Source organism: Protopterus annectens, chromosome 12.part0 (assembly GCF_019279795.1).
Source record: "Protopterus annectens isolate FY-2018-M chromosome 12.part0, PAN1.0, whole genome shotgun sequence".
NCBI classification, from domain to species: Eukaryota; Metazoa; Chordata; order Ceratodontiformes; family Protopteridae; genus Protopterus; species Protopterus annectens.
In genome coordinates, this window is record NC_056746.1 from 571,013,506 (window position 1) to 571,027,487 (window position 13,982).

At 37.0% G+C, this 13,982-nt stretch overlaps 1 protein-coding gene across 1 annotated transcript; it reads right to left on the reverse strand.

The window, feature by feature from the left end:
• Positions 1-1,452: 1,452 nt before the first annotated feature.
• On the reverse strand, positions 1,453-7,019 carry LOC122816716 (parvalbumin alpha-like). The gene is made up of 5 exons (XM_044089706.1): positions 6,908-7,019; positions 6,232-6,299; positions 2,411-2,543; positions 2,043-2,152; positions 1,453-1,750 (listed from the first exon to the last, which is right to left on the reverse strand). The coding sequence occupies exons 2-5, from the start codon at positions 6,290-6,292 to the stop codon at positions 1,725-1,727; spliced, it is 330 nt and encodes a 109-aa protein (XP_043945641.1). The 5' UTR covers positions 6,293-6,299; positions 6,908-7,019; the 3' UTR covers positions 1,453-1,724.
• Positions 7,020-13,982: the final 6,963 nt, after the last annotated feature.

Sequence of the window (13,982 nt, forward strand, 5' to 3'; positions counted from 1 at the left end):
CAGGAGAGCTGGGCCATATGTTGTATTTCTATATGCTACTGTTAGCAGTTTTATTGTGAGCACTTATAAATGCTAATCCATGTTTTACTGAGCACACATGACTATGTACAGACATTTACACTGAATGTATGTTCTAGCTAATGTTAGTTATGCAGGATATACAGAGCTGCCAGCATAGATTGTATTTTTCTGTGTTATCTCATGAGGGTCTTTGTTATGTATTTCCATGACTACCATAATATTTTGATACTGCAGTGGTGGTGCTGCAGTAGCGTTGTCGCCTCACAGTAAGACGTCCTGTTTGATTCTCAGCTAGCGTCTTCTGTGTGGAGACATGCGTGAATGGGCGTACCTTCGTTGAAGCTTGTGTGTCAGGGCTGGCAACTCGGCACATAAAAATCTACTGCCAATCATTAGCGGACCGGAGTTCCGCTGTGGCGACCCCTAACCGGGAAAAGCCGAAAGACACAACAACAACAACAACAACCATATTATTTTGATGTTACTGTTTGCTCTGAACTAGACACTGATCAGGACAGCTGTATGAATGACAGGTGGTTACTCCATCACCCCAGTGCAACTATTTAGTTTCCTCCAGAATTTAAATAAAGAAAAATATCATTATTTTGCATTTCAGAGGCTTGGCTCCAGCATCGTTCAAAGGATATGTTTTGTTTTATTTGCTGCTAACGTATGTTTTTGTATAAGCAAATGATAGAGTTAGAAAAGAAGAAGGTTGTGGTCAGAAAATAAATTCTAACAACTGTGGTTTCTGTGGCACAATTGAGTAACAGTATTATTGTAGAGCAGAGCAGGAGACAATGAATGTGTGCGTGGAAAAGCAGTTATGTTCAGGAAGCAGGTGTGTAACATCAAACCATGGCCTAAATATTCAATTTATCTCCAATAGGCAACTGTTTTGGCATAATTGTCTTACGTGAGACAGAGTAGGAGGGCAGATACCCTCCCCTTTTCCTTCGTGGGAAAGTTCTGTCCTAATTCAGATCTATTTCTCAGCTAATATTATCAAGAAAAGGTAATGCTGAGGATAAATTAATTTGATATAAGACTTAAAGAGTTTTGCTTTGTCCTGTAGTATTTAATGCCTTTTGGGTTATTTTTTCTGTTTCTTTCTTCCTTTCCTTTTTATAATAAAACAATCATTTTAAAAGTTAATAAATTATTTGAAGTATAGCTACTTAGTTTTACACTAACGATTAAGTCTTAATAATTCTTTTAAGTGCATTAAGTTTTTCATCTCCTTATTTTTATGTTTGTTTTGCATTTTTTCTCATTTAAATGTCTATTATACTTCATTTTGTGGTACAAAGAAGAATGTGGTGCATTAATGCACACCTTCAAAAAAAACTTATAAACAAGACACTGAGATATCCATATAAAATATGACATCATGCATTTTCATTTATATATTTTAAAATACAACAACCAAAGTTTGAGTCAACATGATTTTATTGTCACTTTTTTCCATAAAGTATGGAGTTCCAAAATGCAATAAATATGGTTAGGCAGCATTTTTATTTAAGATGTCAAACAATAAAGGTCACATGAGCAGAGCGTCATTTCTCTATCAAAATGCTGTAGCAACATTAATAATACATTTGTCATATAAATATACTTCTTTATATAAAATGTAAAAAAAATGCTTTTAACATTCATATTCTGCTTTCAGTATAGTTAAAGGTTTGGTCTTTGTCCTCCTTTATTTAATGGCTTGCCAGGGCAGTGAACTCTGTAAAAATAAAAAAAAATGATTTTGTTAATTTAATTTGTTAATAATCATAATGGTATTGACATGACTAACTAGACATTAAAAAGCAACATTATTATTATTACTAACTCTACTACAAAATAAAACAGCCACATATATTAATCAATTAAGCTTCCATGAAATGTAGTTATAAGAACTAATTTGTTAAATGCTGCAAGTATGGTGTAAAATTCTGCTTTCAGATTAGCTGGCATTGTTATACACATGTTATACAGTGAATTAATTTTAGATGACAGTCAGTGTTTTTCCTTACCTTCAACTCCAATCCTGCCATCACCATCACTGTCACCTGCCTGCATGAAGGCCTTTGTCTCTGCATCAGTAAGAGCTCTTGCACCAGTACAGAAGTTCTGCAGGAACAGTCTGAGGAGGAACAGCAATGAATTTAAGTTTGTGCATTCAGACCAAGCCGCAAACTTGCATTTAATTTATTACAGGTTCTTGACACAGAGCTTTCTTTACATTTTAAGCAAAACAAGATTATTGAGTATAAAACATCTGCTGAATTCAACACTGTATAACCGTGATATAAGGACGTGCTTAATATCCATAGTGTTTTAAATCAATATATTATAGTTTATACTTTTGTGTAGCATGTTAAGTAGAACAGTGGAAACTTACCTCAACTCATCTTCCTCAATGAAGCCACTCTTGTCCTGGTCAAGAACTGCAAAGATTTGTTTCAGCTGGTCTGCACTTCTGCCAGAGATGCCAGCCTTGGCAAAGAAGTTTTTGTAGTTGAAGGAGTCTGCAGCTGTAAAAAAGTTATTGAAATAATTATTGCATACTTATTCCCCTTTTAATAACTCAAGTTCTAATCTAGTTATACTACCAATTTATCACATTGCAGAAACACATGATTTGTAAGAAAGGCCTGGAAGGACCTGTCTGTTCTTCTTACCTTGCTGGTTACTACTTGTGGGACCTTATTTGCTCTACTCATCCTTTCCTTTGCTCTTTCAGTTAACTTTTACTTGTGCCTTTGACAGCAGGTTGCTAGATGCATGCCACCTTGACTAACACAACCCTTGGAGTCTGCTCAGTTTATCTGTTATTGTTTTTGTACAGACACATAATGACATGTCTTTTACAAATCTCAGCTTCAGTAGTTTCACTATGAAGCACCCTTTCTGACATGCCCTCTCCTCCAGAATGAAGGACCTATGTAGAACAGTGTACGCCTTTTATGCACACCTAGATCTTCCTTACAGTGCTGCTTATTGATCTTGCCTTCTAAGATCCTTTCTTTCATTTGCTTTTGGTGCCTGTTTCAGACTGCAGTAGCTAGCACATGGTCCAGCTGTGGCCTTTCTCATGTAACTTCCTCATCTTCACATAGCTGCCTATCAGTGTAGATACACTTGCACTATGTGCCAGCAAGTCAAACAGTCAGAGTTCTCAGGATCATATCCCATTCATTCTTCTGTTAGACCTCAGCCCAAACCATGTTTCCAAACTCATCAGTCTCTGACAATGGGCTTTGCAGTACACTTATGTGGATAAGCCATTTGATTCCTAGATCTAATCTAACCAAATCAATATCTTTCATCATGCCCTGTATCCATGAGCCTCTAAAATTATTCTTGTCCCCAAAACTCTTAAATAATGTTTTTTTTTTTTCATTTTTCTATACAGCATACCTATTTCTTTGTTTTACCCAATTGTCTCTTGCCTGGCCTGTCGTGGCCTTTTCCTTCTTGCCTTTTCAGTATTTCTAGCTCCACCCTCTGATTGGTTCCTCATCCTTATCTCTAATTTAAACCAAGCTTCTAATTTTCATTCCTTTCTGTTTTTTTTTTTTTTTTTTTTTTTTTTTACCAGAGGAGTCAAATCCGTATGGTTTTGCAGTATCTCATCCCTGTTCTTCCAGTTACTAGTATGGAGCCATACAACCTCTCTTTTTTTTGAAAATTCCATTCCAGTTTTCCCCACTAGACATGTTCTCATGAAAAAAGCATTGGTTAAAATACTTTGCACAGTGTCTTCTGTTTTTGATACTTGGACTGTGCTATTAGTGATTTCATGGTTTATGTTGTTATGTCAGGCACAGGTGGTACCAGGTCAGACATGCTCAGGTGTTACTAGGTCAGTGTATAATGCACTCTGCCTGATTCTGGTCCATATTCTGTCTTCATCCTCCACATGTTTCATAAGCATATCACCACAGGGGCATATTATGTTTCTTTGTATCTTCTTTCAGAATGGAGCTATGGACTCATTCACAGCCTTTACATGCTCAGGTATCATATAAACACTATACCTCTGTGTTAAACTGCCATTATATTCTTACTCTGTATACATAATTAAACCCCTAAATATGTATGTTAAGCCCTCTTTGCAAGCACAAAATTTTATTTTTTTTAATGAGTGCCAATAATTGTAAAACTGAGCTACACTAAATTCCTGTTTTTTTTTTCAGTAGGCAATTATGCCTTTATGCTTAGTGTGGGTATTTTGTTCACACACACTCTATGTATACAAACTCTGAGGTTACATTACCTTAGGAAAGGGACAAATACAGAACTGCATGAAAGCTAACATTTTCAATTGTGTCATTCATGAAAAAAAGTTTTGCAATTACACCCCACAGCCTCACCAACCATGGGCTTCTCCTGCAGAAAGAAAAAAAATGTATATAGTCTCCCATAGCTATTTAAGTTCTCATCTTTTATCAGAACAGTAAAATAGTTGAATAGTTTCATTAGCTATTAAACACGTTCATAATCTGCTGCTACCCCTGTTTGCATATATCTAACCACAATCCAGTCTCTGTGCTCCATTTCTAGAGGCATTAATGAAAGATTCGATGGTCTATCCTCAGTTCTAGGAAGAACGTATCCCCGTCCAGATAACGTGCTGCTCCCTTTTCCTTTCTGTTTTCCTTCTTTTTACAATTAAGTTACAAATAAGATTTATGTCATCCGCTTTACCTTCTACCTTCACATGATGTTTTTGTTATACGCTGTCCCTTTTCTTTCCCCTGCTTATTCAGTTAAAGTATTACATCTATATGTATATATATATATATATATATATATATATATATATATATATATATATATATATACTTTGTCAATGTTAATCTTTTTTTTCTAATATTTAACAAAATGAAGTCCCAGAATTTGTATGTTATTTATTTTACTTTTGTTGACTGGCTAAGTTCCTGCAACCAGAAATACATTTTTTTCCAGGGATGAAATAGTAGTTTACCTACATGAACTTAAATAAAATTGTATAATAGGAACATGGATATTAATGGAATCAAACACGGGGCAACATCATCTAAATCAGCTGCAACCAAAATGCCTCATAGAATACCTAGGGGTTGTGATGTACAACCCTGTATATTTTGGTAGTTTCATGCAGAGGGTTAAGATAATGTGATGACATACCTAAACCCTGCTCCAATCCTGGGTTTAATTCCCAATGTCTCCATTTGCTTTCTAGATAAATCTGACTTATTCTTTTGACTTAATATTGCTTCTGGGTTACATGTGAGAAGGAACCATGAGCCCACTGGGCCTACCTGATTAATGTTGTTAGTTGAAGCTTGGTACCATAGAAGAGAGGGCTAAAAGTATGAGTCACAAATCACCTCTGTGTTAAGGTTTTCTGTCGTAGAAGAAGCATTTGCTCTTTGCATAAATTACTTAGAAAATAAAATAAATAAATGAAATATATACTGATAAATGAGAAACAACAAAATGTTTAGTTGGGACTTGAACTAAGACCAATGACAGTAGAATTATGACTATGCTACAGGGGCATTTGAACTCTTGACCGGCCTTTAGTAATTCATGTGTTCTCATCTACACATCGCAGTAGTATAGCTAAACAAATAATTAAGAAATGTACTGTCACACAAAGTGTGAATATTTATTTAAAAATTATAAAAAAAAAAAAGAGTAAAGGACTCAGCAAGTATAGAACCCAGGTCATCCAATGTACTGTGATGCTATAAATAGCTATCCATTACAGTTGCTCAGAAACACAGAGTTCAACAGGTATCTTGAATGTGAATGCTATATCTCCTGGATTAAAGTTTCTGCTGATGTGCTTATTTGCTTCTTACTAGGGTTTCTGTCACGTGTTTGCATCAATCAGATGACCTACTTTACTCTACTGCACTGACAGACTTGGAAAAAAGCTGAACCAAAGATTCATATGTTATAAACAAATAAAATAAGATAAGCCATTGCAAGAACTCTATGGTGTTTCTTCCGTAATGCACTTCAGAATGCATAAAAATAAGCAAGGAGGCCTGCAAAAGCAACTACTTATCTCCTAACTCTTACATACAGATATTACAGGCACCCCATTATCTTTCATTTTTAACACCTCAGTCTAATGAAAGTGTAATATCCTTCCTAATTGCAAATACCTAAACAGAATGTTAACCCTAATGCTGTTTTACAGGATCATGCAGATATGTTCCCATATACCTGAGACGCTCTGCAAAGCAGCTGTGACATTGTCAGCATTCAGGAGTCCGCTGAAGGCCATGGTGAATCTAGGATGAATAAAACAGGTGATAAGAATGAAGAAGGCTTGAACCTCTGCACATGAACAGAATGAGTGCATGCTGACTGAGGCATTTCACATCTGTTAATATACTGTCAAGTTAATTTTTTTTTAAAAAAGGCGGAGATATGTGTGTCATCTGAAGCCGTGGAATTTCAGGCACAGGGTATTTTGTGAAAACAGAACATGATTAAAATTTAGCCTATAAGAGGTACTAATTTGCTGTAGTCCTCTTAAATAAAATAAATTAATAAATCTTGAATGGAAATATAAAAATGACCTTGCCTATTACATGCAGGTCCTACAGATGGAACAGATTTCCAGGAAATATAATTAGCACGTGTTACTTTAAGTTAAATGTATCCCTCTCAAAACGTATAAGGACAACTATTTCTAGTTCCACCATGCTTTAGAATTAAAGGTACACTATTACTTTGCACTGCACTATAACATAATTTACAAAACCAATAAAAAACAGAAATTATTTCTTCAGTGATCTCTGAGAGACCTCCACCATTGCAAAATGGTTTGCAGTTGTAGCCACTCAAATTCTGAAAGGTAAATCTTTAATCAAAAAAGAATCAAAGTCAAACTTACCTCACAAGTTTCTTGAAGGCAAAGAGAAAGCAGAGTTGGATGTGAGGACTGTTGCTGTGTCCCGAAGTTCTGTGACAGTTTATATACTCTTCACCCCCCGACTCTGTTTACAGGAATTTGGATGACACGAGGGATTTGATACTCCGGGGAGACATGCTGCGTTAGTTACCAGCAGAAATATGTGCTAACACTATCCTAATGAGGGGCTGAGGTTACCTTTTTTAGCACTAACCAGCAAGACAAGTTTATTAAAAATTGCACCAGCTTGCTGATGGTTGCAGCAGTCCAGAATTATAATTGAGAATTACCGAGTGCAGTTCAGGAGCAAAATGTGCAGACCAAACATATTCTGAAGGTATAGAGTTATTCTCTTATAACTTTGTATCAGCCTATTAAAAAAATATAGAATAATATAAGACAGCACAGGTACGCTGTCTTTAGATTACTTATGGTTGTACAACTTTACTCCCTCCCTTTTTCATTTTTTTTTTAATTCTTCCTACAAAGTAGAATATGCCTCAGAAGCTCACAACAATTTAAGTGCCTACACCTTGGAAAGGTAAGTACCTATAGGGAAATGAAGAATAAGGGCAAGCTTCTGATACTGAAGGGTGTGTACAGCACTAAAAGGACAGTCAAACTGCTGTGAATAATAAGGGCAAAATTATGTGCAAATAACATGGAATTGCACATGTTTATGTACATCTGTGCAGGTTAAGGAAGTACAGCATGGAAGGGTAGAAGAATACTACATGGAAAGGTAAGTACATGGGATACTGAAGAGAAAGCATGTACTGCACATATGGGTCTATGCAGACATCACTGAATGGTACATGCATACTACATGGAAGGGTAAGTACACGTGATACTGAAGAGAATGTGTGTACTGCACATAAGGGTACATGCATACATACATCACTGAATGGTACAGCATGGAAAGATAAGTACATACAGCATAGAGAGATCAATCCGTATGTCACAGTAGGATATGTGTGTAAAATACCAAGAATATGTACATAAAGCCCAAAAGGGTACGTGCAAATGACATGGCAAGGAACATTTGCACAGCACAGAAGGGAAAGTGCATACATCACTGAGGGGTAAGTATATACAGCATAGAAGGGTAAGTACATGCAGCACTGGTGGGTAAGCATGTACAGCAATGGAAGGTATGGACTACAGCACTGGGGGGTAAGTACATATAGCAATGAAAGGTAAGTACATACAGCACTGAAGGGTAAGTACATACAGCAATGAAAGGTAAGTGTACAGCACTAGAGGGCAAGTATATAGAGCGATATAAGTTAAGTGCTTACAGCACTAGAGGGTATTACATAAAGCAATAAAAGTAAGTACATACAGCACTATAGGGCAAGCACATACAGCAATGAAAGATAAGTACACATGGCACTGGGGGTAAGTACATACAACAATGAAAGGTTAGTATTGTATAGTATTGGCTGGTAAGTACATACAGCAATGAAGGATAAGTGCATAGAGCACTGGAGGTTAAGTACATACAGCAAGGAAAGATAAGTGTATGCAGCACTGGAAGGTAAGTTTGTAATACAATTAAGGGTACGTGCATCAGTACAGAAAGATAAGCACATACAGAATGGAAGGGTAAGTGTGTACAGAGTGTAAGTGAAAGTATTTACAGAAATGAAAAATTAAGTGTACATAGCATGAATAGTTAAATACATGCAGCAATAAAGAAGTAGTGTGTACAACATAAAAGGGTGCCTATTGTCTGGCAGTCAGAGTAGATAAAGGCTCTGAGCTGCTAACAAGCTACTCCTTATAGTCAAGTGTGCAGGACTTTGTATTTCTTCCATTTGCCTACTGTATGACCCTTGAGTAAGTCACTTAACCAGACAGCACTCCTGGATTACCCATGAAAAGATACACTTATGTCCAGTGGGCCTACATGGATAAGAAATGTACAGTAGAGAGTCGATTATCCAAACTAATTGGGAGCTAGTGTAGTTCAGATAATCAAACTGTTTGGATAATCGAACATATAATTGAACTGGATAAAAAACTTCTAAAAATCTTGTTTTTTTTTGCATGCAGGAATACACTTTTCAACCATTCAGCAATTCCAGTGAACAATAAAGAATATTTTTCACACACGAGCTGGCTACAAGCTCAAAAAACATGCTCATGCAAATACATATAATGTTTACATATTCAGACTTTATGATTTTTCCTACTCCAAAATTTTGGAAGGCTGGTTCGGATAATTGACATTCTGATAATCAACTCTCTACTGTATAACGAATGTACAGTAACTGAAAAGCAATTAAGTGCAAACATCATGAAAGGTAATGGAGTACTGAATGGAGAAGTTAATCTATATAGTGTGCAAGTGCATACAGTACAGGAGGTAAAGGGTATACATCATGGGTGTGTAAGTACAAGTAAATACAGTGCAGGAGGTTAAGGGTGTACATCACGGGTGTGTAAGTAAAAGTGCATAGAGTACAGGAGGTTGAGGGTGTACATGACGGGTGTGTAAGTACAAGTGCATAGAATGCAGGAGGTTAAGGATGTACATCACAGATGTTTAAGAACAAGTGCATACAGCGTAGGAGGTTAAGTGTGTACATCACAGGTGTGTAAATACATGTGCATACAGTACAGGAGGTTAAGAGTGTACATCACGGGTGTGTAAGTACAAGTGCATAGAGTGCAGGAGGTTAAGGGTGTACATCACAGGTGTGTAAGTGCAAGTGCATACAGTGCAGGAAGTTAAGGGTGCACATCACAGATATATAAGTACAAGTGCGTACAGTGCAGGAGGTTAAGGGTGCACATCATGAGTGTGTAAATACAAGTTTGTACAGTGCAGGAGGTTAAGGGTGTACATCATGAGTGTGTAAATACAAGTTTGTACAGTGCAGGAGGTTAAGGGTGTACATCACGGGTATGTAAGTACAAGTGCTTACAGTGCAGGAGGTTAAGGGTGTACATCACGAGTGTGTAAGTACAAGTGCATACAGTGCAGGAGGTAAAGGTTGTACATCACAGATATGTAAGTATAAGTGCATACAGTGCAGGAGGTTAAGGGTGCACATCATGAGTGTGTAAATACAAGTTTGTACAGTGCAGGAGGTTAAGGGTGTACATCACGGGTATGTAAGTACAAGTGCTTACAGTGCAGGAGGTTAAGGGTGTACATCACGAGTGTGTAAGTATAAGTGCATACAGTGCAGGAGGTTAAGGGTGTACATCATGAGTGTGCAAGTACAAGTGCATAAAATGCAGGAGGTTAAGGGTGTACATCATGAGTGTGCAAGTACAAGTGCATAGATTGCAGGAGGTTAAGGGTGTACATCACTGATGTGTTAGTACAAGTGCGTACAGTGCAGGAGATTAAGGGTATATATCACAGGTGTGTAAGTACAAGTGCATACAGCTTGTAAGGATAAGTGTTTACAGCATGCAATGCAAAGTACAGAGAGCAATGAAGAATAAGTATGCAGAGCATGGAAGGATAAGTGAGTACAGCACTTACGATTAAATGTATACACCAGGGAAGGGTAAGGTCATATAGTATGGCAGAGTAAATGTGTACAGCAGTGAAGGGTAAGTGTACATAGCAATGAAGGGCAATTATACACCATACAGAAGTTAAGTACATCAAGTATGTAAGGGTAAGTGTATACAGAACAGCTATGAAGTACATATAGCTATGAAAGTGATGTGAGTATAGTATGAAAAGGTAAGTGCATAAAGCATAAAGGGTAAGTGCCTGAAGCAGTGAATGGTTAGTGTGCACAGTACTGAAGAATAAGTGTATACAACATGGATGGCTAAGGTCATACAGCAATGAAGGATAAGTGTGTACTACACAAAAAGGTAAGTACATACAGCATGGGAGGGTAAATACACATATCATTGTATAGTTAGCGTTCACAGCACTGAATGGTAAGTGCATGTATCACAGAACAGTAAGGGCGTGCAATACAGAAGGTATAATTAAATACAGCACAGGAGTATCAGTGTGCACAGCAATGAAGGGTAGGTATGTGCAGCACTGAAGTGTAAATGTATACAGTATAATAAGTGTGCACAACACTAAAGGCATAATATGTACAACATGGAAGGGTAGGTGCGTACAGCATGGGAGAGTAAAGGAATACAGTAAGGAAGGGTAAATATGCACAGTATGGAAGGGTGACTGTGTAGAGAATGCAAGGCTACATTTCTATAGCAATGAAGGATAAATGTGTACAGCACAAAACAGTAAGTAAATACAGCATGGAGGGGGGGTGTATTTACAAAATGGAAGGGTACATAAGTATAACACTGAAGCGTAAGTGTGTACAACATGGGTATATAGATGCATATAGCACTGAAGGGTGGGTGTGTGGAATGTGGATGGGTATATGCATTTAACACTGAAACGTAAGTGTGTATAGCATAGAAGGGTACCTATGTATAATACTGAAGGGTAAGTGTGTCATTGTGGATATGTACATGCGTATAATACTGATGACTGTGTGTGTACAGCATGGAAGGGTACATGTGCATAACATTGAAGGATATGTATGAACAGCAATAATGGATACGTGCATACAACAAAGAATGGCTAATGCTTACAGCAATGAATGGCAAATGTGTTCAGCAAGGAAGGTAAGTGTGTATACCCTGGATGGGTAAGTGTATGCATTGTGGAAGGGTATATGCACACCCTGGATGGGTAAGTGTACAAAGTGTGGAAGGATAAGTGCATACAGCACTGAAAGGCAAGTTCATATAACAATGAAGGTTAAGTGCATACAACAGTGAAGGGCACATATAGACAACAATAAAGTGTAAGTGTGAACCATATGGAAAGGTAAGTGAATACATTTATCTATTTATTTATGTTATTTATTTGCATTTGTTTATGAAGAAAGTCTGAATGGGCAAGAAACCCCTTCAGCGGAGTCCTAAGGACAAAAGCTCCATAAAAAGACAATTGCATAAATACACAGCAAAACAGTAGTAAGTTTGCATGCAAACATTTACATTGCGGTGTCAGTGTAAAAAGGAAACTTAAAAACAAGAAAAAAGCAACATTCTTTATAAATTTACATTTATAATGATACAACAATATTTTCATTACAAATGTTTTGAAAATCAAACTGAAAAAAGTCAGGTCACATACATTAAAATGTTTACTATGAGGAAAAGGAAGCAAGTTTTGATAGGGAGGAAATAACTGCAATCTGTGAATGCATGACATATCAGCAGAAGTATAGGAGACAAAGAAGGTAAGTGAAATCGAAGAGGGTTATCAAACATGTAAAGAGGAGTGGCACTGCTAAGAGTCTAGGAGGACTAGTTTCAGTTGTGCCTCATCAATGGAGGGTAAACAGGTGCACCAATGAAGGGAAAATGCAAACACACATACAGCAATGAAAGATAAATACATACACAAGGATGGAAAGTAAAATACATACTGAAGTGAAGAATCAATGCACACAGGTAAGCATGCACTGTATGAAAGTGTAACTGAATACATTACAGAAGGGTAAGTTCTTACAGCAAGCAGGGGTAAGTGCATACAGGATGGAAATTTAAAAGCATAAAGCAAGCAATGAGGGATATATGCATGCATGCAGCAATGAGGGCTAAGTACTTACAACAATGACAGGTAAATGCATACAGCAATGAGGGTAAGTGCATACAGTACAGGAGGGTGCGTGCATACAATATGGAAGGGTAAATGTGAACAGGATGAAAAGGTAAATGCATACAGCAAGGAAGGGTGAGGGCATACTGCATGGAGAGTAATTACCAACAGCACAGAAGGGTAAGTGGATGTAGTAGTGAAGGATAAATGCTTGCAGCATGGGAATATTGATGTATACAGCACTGAAGGGTAAGTATATTCAGCATGAATCATAACTGAATATGGCACTAAAGGAAAATCAGAAATGATAGTGAATGAGAAATCAATACCAGTCTTGCACAATCTACTGTTTTGCATCTCCAGCTCAGAGGACAGCTAATAGCCTGTTTGAAAAAAAGAGATGATTAATTTCCATATTGTGTCCTTGGACATGCTCTGTTTCTGCTGTTATTTTTGCTTCCTCAGTTTACTCACAGTAGACCTGGAGTGCATTTTTTAATGGTTTATACCATGATCATAGGTTTAGGCAAGAGAAGAGTTTACTGCAGGATTTGCCTTAATGTTATGTATGTGAAACACAACAACAGTAATTTGAAAGTGTTGTGCCCCATTATTGTTATATTTTATTTACAAGTGCAGTTAACTGTTTACTTCTAGCTCCTTCACACAGGATTAGTATAACTTTCTGTTCCATTTGTAGCCCTTACTATATGTCATGGCTTATTCAAATACCATGGAGAGTGACTTGCCCCATGTGGTTTTTGAACCCATGCTTTAGATTAGGTGGTCTGTTGCACTTCTTCAAAGGAGAGCAGAGTGAACAAGATTGCTTGGTGTCTTCACACGACTAAATGTCAGTCTGAGGGGCAGAAATTCTAGAATTCTAACAGTTACTAAAATTCCTTGTGGAAAGGATGGTTTCGTAACCAATACATGAAATACAAAAAAGTCAAAAGTAGAAAAGCCAAGGCCTAAAACCTAGGCAAAATACATCAAATGGACACACCAAACTAGCTACAGATGTAAATATGAAGGAGCCAAACATATGCCTGTTGCAGGGTAAAAACCTACTCCCAATATGGAGGAGTCTGTTCTCATACCTTTATTGATTTTATTTATTTCTGTTTGTTAAATGCTCAAGTGGGTTGTTCATTTGACCCTTTTCAGTTTCAATATGGGCAGACTCTATAGCAGATCAGTAGGCAAATAACATAAGTACAATTTTGCAATGGCATTCAAATTATGCAAACAGCATTAGTAAATATTAAAATCACACAGACATCATAAGTAAGCAACATATGTATACATTCGCATTGGCAAATTTCAGTGAAAACTAAATTTCAGTTTACACCATCAGTTCACACATATTCCCTCTTCCTTTCCTGCTACTTCAGTAGTCATTGTTACTTTCTGCATTCCTAGGGCCACCAATACACCTACAGATAAAATCTA